The sequence below is a fragment of the Micrasema longulum genome, unplaced genomic scaffold (assembly GCF_059751315.1).
Source record: "Micrasema longulum isolate JH-2025_06_02 unplaced genomic scaffold, ASM5975131v1 h1tg000948l, whole genome shotgun sequence".
Lineage (NCBI taxonomy): Eukaryota > Metazoa > Arthropoda > Insecta > Trichoptera > Brachycentridae > Micrasema > Micrasema longulum.
The window spans coordinates 313,273-327,412 of record NW_028278139.1 but is presented as its reverse complement, the minus strand read 5'-3'; the positions used below and the strand labels follow the sequence as shown (position 1 = coordinate 327,412).

The 14,140-nt window shown below is 32.5% G+C and overlaps 2 protein-coding genes across 2 annotated transcripts; one reads left to right on the top strand and one right to left on the bottom strand.

Moving 5' to 3' along the window:
- The first annotated feature begins 1,083 nt into the window (after window positions 1-1,083).
- l(1)10Bb (BUD31-like protein) lies at window positions 1,084-1,888 on the top strand. The gene is made up of 2 exons (XM_088232107.1): window positions 1,084-1,286; window positions 1,361-1,888. The coding sequence occupies exons 1-2, from the start codon at window positions 1,193-1,195 to the stop codon at window positions 1,699-1,701; spliced, it is 435 nt and encodes a 144-aa protein (XP_088088233.1). The 5' UTR covers window positions 1,084-1,192; the 3' UTR covers window positions 1,702-1,888.
- A 5,210-nt stretch (window positions 1,889-7,098) lies between these two features.
- Window positions 7,099-13,898, bottom strand: LOC148277970 (innexin inx2-like). Its single transcript, XM_088232084.1, has 5 exons — window positions 13,870-13,898; window positions 13,081-13,280; window positions 9,996-10,184; window positions 7,865-8,007; window positions 7,099-7,617 (listed from the first exon to the last, which is right to left on the bottom strand). The coding sequence occupies exons 1-5, from the start codon at window positions 13,896-13,898 to the stop codon at window positions 7,099-7,101; spliced, it is 1,080 nt and encodes a 359-aa protein (XP_088088210.1).
- Window positions 13,899-14,140: the final 242 nt, after the last annotated feature.

Genomic DNA, 14,140 nt, shown 5'->3' with positions numbered 1-14,140 from the left:
CCTCCATGGTGTAGTGGTTAAAACATTTGGCTCACACATGGAAGGTTCTGGGTTCGATTCCTGGTGAGAACACTAAAATTAAATGTGATTTTCTTAAGGTTGGGCGTACCGTGCTGTAATTCACCGCTGTAATTGGAACCCACGGCCTGTTGTGGTGCCAAAAAAATCGGTCTTCTAGAAAAGTCCTGGGATTAAATATAACAGTTTAAATAAAAAAATAAAAAAAGGACTTCTCTTCATATTTTTATGTATATGGCAATGTGTTGATCATCACAATATGACTTTCGGATTCTGAAATACTATTCTTGACATAACAAGATTCCAGCAAGTTTTGTCAAAACTAGTCTTTTCAAATTTGTCATAACAATATTCTAGCAACTTTTAATAAAAACTTGTGGCGTCAAATTTTCCTTTTCAACCTTCCATCAATCTTAAATCAAGTTTGTACCAAGTTTCACTGCTATCTGGGAGGGAAATGCGCTAACCATTAAACCACAAAAGTATTTAATTTTTCAAACTAAAACCCTATCACGTAAGTTTATCTATTCTTTTCAAGAAAACTAGAGTTGTGAGTGAAAAGATCGTGCTATATGTTTTTGTTTTGGGCTGTTTATGGAACTTTTCCGAATTTGCTGTAATGACGAGGAAACTAAATAATATTTGCAAAGAGATGGACTGTTGAACAGACCGTCCAATTCACTTTAGAAGTAAGCGCTAATAGGTAAACTGCTTTCAATATTTTCAAATACATCAAGAATACAAATATTATTACTTTCTTGTTCTTATATGTACAAAAACACCTAACATTCCTTTTTTTTAAACTTTTTACGTTTACTTTTTTTTTCTGTTCGTATTCATATTGTGTATTTTAAAAATTCTTTACTCAAATCACGTTTATAAATAGTTCTAGAAGATTTTTAAAAAATGTGTAATATTATAGGAACCTAACTATTACCATCGCAGACTGCCTACAAGAAAAGTTATAAAGTATAAAAAATAAGAAGATAAGGTAGAAAACAATTGTCTATGAATTTAAAACCCAAGTCTATGCTTTATGAAAAGCGCCATTTCTATTTCTAGCAGAAGTCTATGGTAAAATTTGACAGCCCGGCTGTATATTCATAATCTGTGCGGTGTGTAATCGTGGTATATTTTAGAAGACCGCGAAGCTAACTAATCACCACAATTTAAAATGCCCAAGGTTCGAAGAAGTCGCAAAGCTCCCCCTGATGGTTGGGAACTCATAGAACCTACCTTAGAAGAGTTGGAACAAAAAATGCGCGAAGGTAAACTAAAATAACAAGCGAGTTCCCTTGTTTTGTTTTTGTACGCATTTTGTCTTATTGTTATCTTATTACAGCTGAAACGGAGCCTCACGAAGGAAAAAGAAAGCAGGAGTCTTTATGGCCGATATTCAAGATTCACTACCAAAAATCTCGCTACATTTACGATTTGTTTTACCGCCGGAAAGCCATAAGCAGGGAGCTTTACGGGTACTGCTTAAATGAGAAGATTGCTGATGGCAACTTGATTGCCAAGTGGAAGAAACCTGGCTACGAGAACTTGTGCTGCCTCAGGTGCATTCAGACGAGAGACACCAACTTCGCAACCAATTGTATTTGCAGAGTGCCGAAAAGTAAACTGGAGGAAGGAAGAATAGTAGAATGCGTTCACTGTGGTTGCAGGGGATGTTCGGGATAGCATTATAAACATTTAAAACATATTATTGACTGGAGGGTATCCTATTTAATAAATCGAGTCTCGCGGAAGTGTTTAAATGTTCAGTGAACTTATGTTAAATATATTTTACAAACTGATGTCATTATAAATTAACATATTTTCAGTATAAAATAAACCGTTTTGTAAATGAGTATGTCCTTATAATGGAGTGTTGCTTTTTATTTGAGGTGTATAAAAGACAATATGCCATAATACTTAATTGTGTGCATTTTGTAATGGTAAATCTGATCAATTTAAACAAAACAAATTATCGGTGACACTTTGTAAAACGTGAAATGGGTTGGATGCATTAGAATTATTATTAAATGATGGCGGATCCGTGGTGTAGCAGTTAAGATGCTTGACTCACATGGAAGTTGAAAGATCAAGATTTAATGCGGTTTTTCTCAAGCCTGTGTGTTATGTGTGATAATTCACCACAGTAATGGCTTCCTGGCCTATTGTGGTGCAAATAAAAAAAAAACTTTTTTGAGGTTAAATTTTCAAGTCAATTGAAATGCAGTTTATAGATAGATTCAAGATAAAAAAGATTTGTGATAAAAAAATCAAGCATTTATGTAATAAAATTGCTATTTTTATAGTTTAATTTATTCCTTTCTCAAGACCAACTTAATAAGGGTACCCATATCCTTTTTAATCCCACAGCACCAATTATCAGCCCCAATTAAATGGAAAGATCACACTCCGATCAGAGGCATTACATTTTTAAATATGTTTTTTTTTCATTCTGCTAAAAGCAGTTTCTTGGTATTCAGTGACACTTTGTAAATTGAATAATTTAATTCGACTAATCAAAACTTCACAGACTATTGTTCACTATTATCTAAATAATTTGAATAAATCCGTAGTATGTGATGAGGAAAAAAATTGTTGGACTAATTTTTAAAAGGTTTTTTGAAGTAAAATAAAAAAAATATTTACAGAATCCTATTGCAACATGCAGTTAAGGTATTATATTACGAAAATTCCGCTTCGTAAGTTATCAATAATGATTAATTGCTTGGGATTTTTCGCACATTCTATGCAAAACAAGCTAATGTTTACAGGGTAAAATAAAATAGTTGTCACAAAAACATTTATTACTTTGCATTCTTTAGTAGAACATCAGCGTGTGGTGTTTTTTCACACATAACTTATAGAATTATTTTGAAGTAAAACATCCAAACAAAACAACATTTTGAAGCAAATCATTTTGAGTACTAGTCCCATTGGAGCATCCAGTATAAACATGTTGCTACAGCCATGAGTAGCCAGCATAAATAAAGCAACAATCCGTTTGCAGAAGATTTGGCAAGATCACGGTATATCCATACATACAAAGAAGAGGGTGGTGGGAGCTCTGGTATTCTTTGTTTTCCTGTATGGGGCTGAAACATGGACAATGCGCGCCTACGAGAGGGAGAGGATCGATGCATTCAAGAAGTGGTGTTGGAGAATGGTGCTGCGTTTACCTCAAACAGCCAGGAGAATGAATGCGTCCATTATTTATATAAGAGCTCCACATTACCACTTATTTGTCAGTGGTGTGTGTGAGGGATACTGTTTTTGGACATATTGCAAGATGTGAGTCAGACTACCAAGAAAAGGCTACCATAATTTTTGGCTGAATGGAAGATAGAAGCCGGGGTAGAATCCCAGCTAGATAGACTGACTAAATACAGGGGTGACACTTGGAGAGTCGGACTGAGGATGGACTGGAGTGGAGCAGGCTATAAAAGCGTTCATGGTGGTCATGATCCTCAGCATTGAGGGTCTGATTAGGAAGACCAAATGCCAAATCACTGTCTTCATACAGACCTCGTTTCCTCTACATACATGCATCTTCTCCTAACATTTGACATGTCTTTCTTTAAGTATTTGTTGAATTTGGTCATGCCAATTCTTTCTGGTCTCCTTCGTTTTCTGCACCCATCAACATTCGCATTGTAAAACCCTTTAGCGGTTCTTTCGCTACTTATTCGCTCTACATATCCAAACAGACGCAGCACTCCGCTCTTTGATTTTGTTGACGAGCTAGTCTCAGCCTTTTTTGTCATATTGACAGATTATATTGTATTTCCATTGAACAAAAATGTCCATTGTTTTAGCGATAACGATATATAATTCGCAGTAAAACTTAACTGCATCAGTACAAAATTTCCAGTGAAATAAATATACAAAAGGTGGATAAAAAATATTTATTTTAATCTTTATTTTGCATTAACATGGTTCAGTATTGTGTTGAATATATATTTCCATAAGTACTAGTCAAGTAATTTTGGTCTAAGTTAGAACGACACAAGTTAAATAAAAAATAATAACCATAGTTTTGCCTTTTTAGGCCTCAACTATTATGTATATGCACAATATTTCTAACTTAAGGATTTAAGGCACTTAAAACTAGTACAATATTGATACAACTTAAAACATATATTATACACCCCTAATAAGACAAATATCAGAATAAATCCTAAACACATTTAAGGTTTTCCCATTGAAAAGGGAGTAAGGCGGGGTTGCATACTCTCTCATTATCTATTCAATATCTACGGGAATACATAATTCGGAGGGCTCTTGATGAATGGGACAGTGTCCATTGGTGGCGTAAAGCTGTCCAACATCAGATACGCAAACGCCAAACACTTTTGGCCAAAGGCTCCAGTGAAATGGTAGATCTCTTGAAATGTGTTGAGAATGAAAGTAAGGTACTAGGACTGGAGGTTCACCAGAATAAAACCAAAATAATGACCACTGACTAGTTTCACAGGTTTGGTGATCTCGGAAACTCATTCCAAGGTCTAGATGTTGTGAATGAGTTCCTGTACCTTGGATCTCAAATTGACGATGAAGGAAAATGTGAAGGAGAAATCAAACATCACATCGCCATTGTCAAAAGTGGCATGTCTAAGCCTGATAAAATTTGCAAAGATAGGTCTTCTCGAGAGTTTGGTCCTCTTCATTTTCTTATATGCTTCAGAAACAAGGACCATCAAAGCAGTGGAAAGACGAAGAATTGACACTTTTGAAATGCAGTGCTGGGAATGCATGATCCGAATCTCATGGGTAGCTAAATATACCAATGTCCAATGTGTATTCGTCGCGAGTTGAATCTTGACGGTTCATTCTGGTAAATGTTTGCCTTAGAAGCATTTTCCAATTCAAGATATTACGCATGGCAAAGAGGATAGCTTGGATCGACTGGTAGTGGTTGGTGGCATGAACGGCGACTAAGAAGAAAAATAAGACTTGTACAAATTGGTCATAAAAAGTTAATAATACAGGGTATTTAAGAGAACAATAATAAAAATAATACGTGAAAAAATAGAATGTGTTGAATAGGAAGTAAAAGATGAGAGAGAAGTATTAAACACAATTAAAAGAAATCTGGAGTACATTGGAGATTTTATGCGTAGAAATCTAGAAGTGTAGCTGCGGACAAAATTAAAAGTGCCTTAATGACAAAATTAAACTATTCTAGGTGAATAATGAGAGATATCCAGGTTATTAAATGTCTTACTTGCTATAATTCTAAATGAATAATTAAAATCAGCCTTATCTTCTCATTAGGAACATCGAACAAGAGTAAAAAATCATTGTAATCATAATAAACACACAATCGTTTTGAAATAACAAAATGCTACACAAAAGACAATGTGAAATTAAAATGTCTTTAATATAGTATATTATATGGACATACATTTTATTTAACAATGACTATGCTCTTATCAAGATTTTTCATAATGTAAATTAAATGTTTTTGGTAACTTTTAAAATAAAATGTAACATTGAATAAAAGTTAAAACAGGTTGACTGCCGCGTTTGTGCAAGATGAGGGTAGTGTTTATATCGCATTTACGTGTTTTTTATATTTGTCAATATTCTACCAGCAGCTGTCATGGCCTGTTGTTTATTAATTGGCGCTATGCTAGAACATTGTTATATCTGTTATTATAATAAAATATTTTACTGAAAGTATTAATAGATATCGTTTAAGCGATTGCCCAGTTTAAAAAAATCAGCGTTCCCCACTATTCTCATTTAGCAGAGCGGCAGTCGAACCGTAAAGTGAGCAATAAGTAGACACCTAGTTATAATAAAATTGCAAAAAACAGTATATCATCAGAAATAAGTGGATTTAATTATAAAATAAATATGAATGCATTACACTATGGAAATTTTTGCATTTAGCCGGAATACAAAACTGAGATGACATTGATAATGTTGGAGAAGCTAAAGTACAACTTCAGTCCAGCTAAACATTTCATCAATGGCAGATCTGTGGATGCGTGGAATGATTTACTTCAAGAAATAGTTACGGCACCATCTATTATTACATTAATAAACTAATTACGTTGTATCCCAACGCAACACAGGGCTCTTCACGTCATATAATGGATATGTTTTAAAAAAAAGTTATATAAAATAAAACACTTTGTAAATTTACCACACAAGAGTCTAATGCATTAAAACACGACTAGTTTAGGGTAATCAGTATTACCCATCCTCAGGTGTAAATATAAACTTTAAATATAAAGTTTATATTAAAGTTTATATACTAAAATATAAAGTTTATACTAAAATATAAAGTTTATATTTACAAATGAGGATGGGTAATACTGATTACCCGAAACTAGTCGTGTTTTAATGTATTAAACTCTTGTGTGGTAAATTTACAAAGTGTTTTATTTTAAATAAATTCAAAATGTTTTTCCACAAAGTAAATGCTGAAACAATAAATTATAGGTTTTTTTTTGTTTTGTGACTTGTATCTTTATATGAAATATATAAAAATGATATGAAGTAAAATTTAATAAACTTACAAGAAATATAAGCTAGGGGTATATCAACTGATAGCTTCCTGCCCTTAATTTGATAGGGATTTTTTTCTTCTTATATCTAAAGCCAGAATATTCTAAAATTAAGAATATCATGTTCGAGTAAAAAAAAAAACTAAAACATTTAGATGGTACCATATATGAGAATATATTGAGCAATACATTAAGCAGACAAATCTTTTTAAATTTTCTAATTTGTACAATAATACATAATTGTATTAGTTTTGCATCAGTTTCATACAAAAACATACATTTTAACGGAGTTCAGAATATAATAAATAGATAATGACTAATGTAGACAATAAACAGTGTAGAGATAAATAAACTAATGTATATTGTGGACTTTTTAAACAAGGGATGGTTTTACATGGATCCTTGATGCGTAGAAAAATTTCAATCTAATTTAAAAATCAAAATAAAAAAATGCTTGCGCAAATTATAAATTGCACACATTAATAATTTATCATAATGTGTGTCATATGATGAATAAATATGAAAAAAATACATAACTAAGAAAATAATGTAGCCTTTATCGGAATGCTATTTAGACATATTCAGTTTTCCCGGGCTTTTCCAACTCTTGTCCCAAAAGAATAAGAAAATCTTTAAATAGAAAACCGTGCATATTTTTTCCAATCAAATGCAGAATAAACCAATCTCCAACTCGAAACTTATTCACAATATTGAAGATATGATACTTGGGAACTAACTTGGCTTGTGCCATGATTATATAAGTTCTTAGGCACGGACAGAGTAGGACAAAAATACGGTACACTATTCCCACGCAAGATAAGATGGCGACAAATATCAGCCAAAACCAAATGAATATGAAAATCTTTTCATTTACGATATTTAGAGGAAGGATACACATCAAGTCGATTTTTTGAATGCTTCCGGAACTTCCGAAGATGTGAAACAGGCACTTGGAGACTTTAGGAAAGGCTTGGTCCATTGGATTAATGATGTTGGGGTTGTGCGGATCCCTGTAGAAGGCAGCAGCCGCAGACCCGTACCCAGAGAACAATCCTCCCAGAAACTTGTCCAGAAAAAACATTTGAAAAACCTGAAAAATGAGAGTAATAATATTCGGCTAGTCCCGAAAAGGAAAATAGCACATAATTCAAAACTACAATATGTCAGTATGATGAGCTAGAGAAGAGTCAATCAATTTGGGGACTCCTTGTCCAAATAAAGCGGATTAATGTATCAATCTTCTTTAATATTCACTGCATAATTTATCTTTTAAATACATAAAAAGTACAATTTCAGGTAGAAAACAGGTTGAGGAATAAATATCAAATCGTACTTACAACATTGCAGAGATTCAAAACTTCGCAGAAAGCAAACTGGTAGGCATAAAAGTTTCTGGTGTAAAGATTAGTATCTAATAGGTGCTTTACTAGTTTTTGTTGACGTTTTTTATCCCATTCTTTTGGTGCAAGCGCCATTCCTTCTATTGGGAACATTCAGTAATTAAGATCGATGTTATGTTAAACTATATCGATCTTTAAAGAATAGTTGTTAAAACATTCAAGTCAAACAAAAAATTTGGTGGAAGTTCATTAATATTTATTTTAGAAATAAAGGATGAGTGATACAAGATATGATAGAGAAATAATAAATACAAAGTTTAAATAAAAGCTCACTGTACCTTAAATAAAGAGGTTCTCGTGGTCTTTTTTCAAAACATAAATAAAATGTAGTGTAAATGTAAAATATGTTCAAAGTTGTATGTTTTTGTATCAAATGATTCTTGAGTATGTTTTAAAAAAATATTACAAGATTTAAGTACAAAATATTTATAAATCAAAACAAGCTGGATAATATCCAAAATGTTTAATTGAATTTCTACGGTTGAGGTTACAACAACTACTACAGAAATCCACTGATAACTATCATATGGGTAAGTGGATCTATATTTGTCAAATTTGTTTAATCGATAAACACCACTATGCGGCACTGAAATGAGTTTCCTATTATGCATCATAAGTAGCCAGAACCAGTATTACAATGGGAAGTTAGTAGAAGTATCCTCAAATGTCTAAAAATTAAATAGAATTTTCTGTATCAAAAATTCAATATGCCTATAAAATATATTTTTAGATATTTTCAATTGCAGGTTTTGGACAAAAAAATTCATGCAAATACCCTTTTTATACAGAAAATTCTATTTGATTTTGACAATTGAAAAAAACTCTGTTGACCAGGAGGCCCAATTATGACCAACCATAATAATAAAACTATATGATCCGAGTGATCCTAGATAATAAACTAACTTTTCTGGAACACTTTGATAATATAGTAAACAGATCCTTAAAAATTTTAGGCTTTATTAATAGAACTACGTCTGATTTCCAAAGTATGCTTACACTTAAAACACTTTATTGCTCTTTAGTTCGCCCTATTCTTGAATATGCATCTGTAATCTGGTCCCCTCATTATGCTGTTCATATCAAGCGCCTTGAATCAGTTCAACATCGTTTTATAAGAAAAATTGCATGGAAGATGGGATTGGAAAGAGGAGACTATTCATATTCTGATATGGAGAGGTTTTTAAGCATATCAAGTCTTGAAAAACGCAGATGCATTGCAGATATAATCTGCATGTATAAAATTATGAACTGTCTCATTGATGCCCCTGAAATTTTGCAAAAGATTCTTTTTAACGTTCCCACCCGTAGACTAAGAAATAATGAAATGCTTTTCCTCGGTCACTACAGGACCAATTATGGTGCACAGTCGCCTTTGCCCAGAATGATCAGGCGGGTGAACGATCATCAAGATCTTGATTATTATGGTGTAAGGATGTCTTTCTTTACAAATCAGCTAAAGAATCTGTATAGTTAGCCTATGCTTTTTACTTAATCTAAAAAATCTATCATCTGTCTTTGCTGCTTATTTCTGTTCCTTATATTTTTTTATTCCTTTGTAAAAATTTCTTTTAATTGTAATGTTTATAATGGACTTTGTCCGTAAATAAATAAATAAATAAATATATAAATTTTTTGCATTCTCTTGAGAATCGAACTCGGCTTGTTTTAACGTTGATACATTGAATCTTTTTATTCAACGCACCTCATTGTGAACATGTGGAGTACGATTTTTTAGTGAGTCGGAGCCTCTAGATCTATTGCACACTCAGAACTGTATTCTTTATCTGCCTTACTATAATGACTTACCTTACCACTTGAAAAATTACGCTGGAGACAAACGTAAAATTAACTTGAAAAAGCACACGATGAATACACTAAAAAGAGAAGACATAACATGACTAGAACTATTATTATTCCTAATGGGTTTTTAAAAATAATAAATAAACAATTTTCCCAAAAATAAGAAAAACTTCAAAATGGTCACGCAGCTTAAAAATAGCAGCAGGCAGGTTGTGCTTTAATGGTTATTTCTTTTATATTAAGAAAATATGACTAGAAAAAGACATACTCAAATCTCCTACAAGGCTCTGTATGTTTTTTCCCTCCCACATCTTCCAAAGGGCGCGAGGGAAGTAGAAACAGGCGGCTTGGAGAGGCAGGATTAATCCCACCCACTGATAATAGTGATGTGTAATCTCCTCATCTCCCTTTTGAATAGGGCCGACCCCTGGATGAGCCATGTGTTTGCCTACTTCACCTACAATAATGAAATGAATAAATACATTTTATCTATAGGTTAACCACAGGCGGTCCCTGAACAAAAGTACTGGCAGCATTACCTTGTAATACGAGGTATATCTAGAGAGGGAGTTTGGTTTGAACAGTTTCGAAATAACCCGGTCCAAAAATTAGATTAAAAATGTTTTTAAAGCATTAATTTAACAATACATATTAGTTGTATATAGATATATATATATATATTATACTAATATATAAATATAACTAATATGAATTTTAATTTATTTCAACAGAGAGGTAAAACATTTTCGAGAAGGGAATATGTAGGTTTGTTAACCAATAGCTGGAGGTAAAGGGAATATAAAGGTCTGGAAATCCAGCCAGTTTGCAAGCATTTGGACATACTCAAACATTGTTGGACTAATATGCATATTATATATTATACTAATCGTTATGTCTTACATGGCACTTTTACTTATTTGGGTATAATATTACATGATATTAATTTGGTAATAGTACAGTACTTTTGGGGTTCGAATTGTTAGTAGGGTTTTTTTTTTTTTACAACAGGCCAGGAGGCCCAATTACAGTGGTGAATTACATCACTTAAAACCACTTAAACCAGCGAATGACAGGTCATAAGCCCTGTAAATGCCTAGACTTCCATATTCCCTTCTCAAAAATGTTTTCCCTCTCTGTTGAAATAAATTTAAACTGTGGATTTATTAGCATTGAGTGAGAGAAGTCATTTCTTGGTCCATTCATGAATACTGTCCAGGTCTCGCTGTAGTCGAGTCAAGTTAGTAAGTGGGTGAGCATACAGCTTAGTATCAATTTTGGACTTTGACTGTATGATTTGCTGGCAAATCTACAATATAGGCATAGAAGACACCCGGACCAAATACGGACCTCTATGGAAATCTTTAATCCTTCCCCGGATTCCTATGTGGGAATAATACGTGCTTTAATAATTTGATGTTACGATATATTTAAGGAAAAAAATATGGTACAAAAAAACAAACAATTAAATAATTAATTATTTTTTAAATCTTGGATTGATTTTTATATAGGATCTTCATATAAATATATCGAGCATCGTTTTTTTTTGTCCACTTTTTTTACACGGTACTGTATGAAACATATCTACCGCGTAAAAACAGAGTCCAGTGTTTATTTAGAAAACAAAATATTGTAAAAAAAAATGCTTTTACTATTTTTCTACAAAATTCACACCATTTCGTAAGCACATGTTAAAGCGCCCCACAAGCTTTTGAATTCTCTCTTCATAAAATGGTGTCACCCTTTTATAAAGGGGACACCCACTTTATTCATCATCGTGCACATTATCACGACCTTCATTGAACTGTCTCACCATTGAATCTCTTATCACATGTTCTCCATACACCTCACAGATCTGTTGACGAATGTGGAGTGGTTTACTGTTATTCACATTAAGGAAAAGAATTACACATTTTCTTCTTCTTCCAAGTCAGTCCCTCAATACTGAGGATCGTGACCACCATAAAAACTTCTGATTAGTCTGTTCCACTCCAGTCTTCCCTCAACCCGACGAATCGACACATCAAATTTTAGCCCCGTAGCCTCCTTTATTTGCTCAGTCCATCTATATGGGATTCTACTCCAGCTTCTCCTATCTTCAACTCGGCCAGACATAATTGCCTTTTCTAGATTATCTGGCTCACGTCTAGGAAAATGTCCGAAGAAAGACAGTATCCTCCTCAAACACACCACTGGCAGATGAGTTATAATATGGAGCTCTTCCAGTATGGATGCATTCGTCGTTCTGGCTGTCTAAGGCACACGCAGCAGCCTTCTCCAACACCACTTCTCTTCCTCTCGTAGGCACGCATTGTCCATGTTTCATCACCATTTAAGAAAATACCAGGGCTTCCATCAACCGCTTTTTTGTGTTTTTTGATATACTTCGATCTCGCCAAATCTTCTCCAAACGTATAATATCGATCAATATTAAAAAAAAGTGTTTCAAGAGAAAGAAAGATAGACAGTTTGTATTGTGTGTAGATAAATTGTCTGTTTTTTTTCAAACTTAAAAATTAGCATCAAAGGTAAAACAAAATGGTTAAGGTTGTCGTCATTCGAAAGAAAAATTTTCTGCTCCAGAAGATATTGTGTTTGCTTTTACGTAATTGTATATTATTAATTGAGACATTGTTGACAGAATTGAAAATAGTATGCAAGCGTCTTTATTTGGTTGCTCGCCACTGAATATGTAAAATATTTCTTTACTAGCTTTGCAAAATTTGTGTAAACCTGTTAATGGTTGAGTACATGCAATCTACCTGATGTTAACTATAAATATGTATGTATAACTGTTGCTTTCCCAAACAAAATAAAATCTCCCCCATCTGAAAAATCCAGCATGTCACATGTGTCACAAGAGATGTGCTTGTAAAATAAAGTTTTGCACTGTATAAAGAAAAGTAATTTTTTAAATCCTGACATGTAAGTACTGACATGCTTTCCCACGAAAAAATATTTAAATAAGCATTCGTAAAAGTAACTTTTATTTAAAAGTTTTATTAAAGTTTAAAAAGTTTTATTGAAAGTTTTATTTAAATTTTTGATATTTATCAAGAAAAATAATACGTAAATGTAATTATTATTATTAACCCTTTATAGAACATATATTTTGTGTTGATTTGAGATTTTTAAGATAATAAACATATTGCATTTGAAAAAGCCGAGTAGAAGACTAATCTACCAGTGTGCGTTATTACGATAATCTTGTGACATAAGATTTATTATTTATACGAAATATTACAAAATAAATACGTAAATTCTGGTGTTATATTAATTTATGCACCACTTTGTTCTAGATGTCCTAAAAAGGGTAAAACCTAATATTTTCTGTGGTCAAAACAATACAAAATTACCTTTCAGATGTCTCTTTATAGTGGTGGTACCATAAAACCAACAATAGCTGTTCATTGCATCTTCATATTTGGAGTCTCCAATGCAATGTATTGGACTCCCGAAAAAATCTTTGCTGGTCACCAGAAGTGCAAATGTACATAACAAAACAACAGTCACTCTGTAATGTAATCGAAATATATTGTTGTCTATACTGCATTTGCTGAAACAGAGAAATACTCTTGCATGCAAGAATACTCCCGGCACAATAGAATCCTTACTCATGTTGAACGTATCGAGAGTTATTTACTTTTGATAACAGTAAATCAACTAAAAAAATGTTTACTCGGATACAAATTACAAAAATATCCGATAAGAAACTAATAACTGACAATTAAAACTTTTTTGAAGTCACACAATATGACTTTGGTCGAGTTACAACGGGTTCGTAAGTTTGCAATTCGCAAGTGGCGAAATTTGCCGGCAAATTTTGGTATTTCCATTGTCAAAAAACTTCAAGATTTGGTAAAAATAATTTATTTAGGTAGGTACTATTAATCATTTCAACACTTTCATAATGACATTATTATTATTCAGGGAAATTATTAGTATAACATTTTACATTGTTCATTAATATTAATGAAAACTTAAGTTTTATTTATCCATTCATAAATAGATACAAAAATTAAGGCATTTAATGGCGTCTTGTGGTGTAAAAACAATAAAATTATATTCAGTATCTGGTTGTAATCCAAGACATATTTTTTTGTTTCTATTTATGCCAAAAATACGATAGTGACACCATTCGTTACATTGTGTCCCAGCTCAAGTAATCGGCCATTGTTATATAAAAAATACATAAAAGGGGAGTCTATATTTTATTTATAAAAAAGTGTAACATTTCGTTCATAGCTTTTACACTTGTATAATAAACTTTTAACCTGAAAGAATTGCAGTAATGAAAAAAATCATGTTTATTAGTTATTGCATTGTTTAAACTATTAAAAGCAAAAATAGACAAAAATAACATAGATTTTGGAAAAAAAATATAGGAGCGAAAATTTCATCTATTTTTTTATTACA

Bases quoted from the DNA above. Each gene is read 5' to 3' on its own strand.
- LOC148277970 (XM_088232084.1), bottom strand. From the start codon at position 13,898: ATGGCCGATTACTTGAGCTGGGACACAAT. The intron at 13,281-13,869 runs GTAACGAATGGT...TCTCTGTTTCAG, and splicing joins TACTTGAGCTGGGACACAAT to CAAATGCAGTATAGACAACA. The intron at 8,008-9,995 runs GTATGTCTTTTT...TGTTCCCAATAG, and splicing joins GAGCCTTGTAGGAGATTTGA to AAGGAATGGCGCTTGCACCA.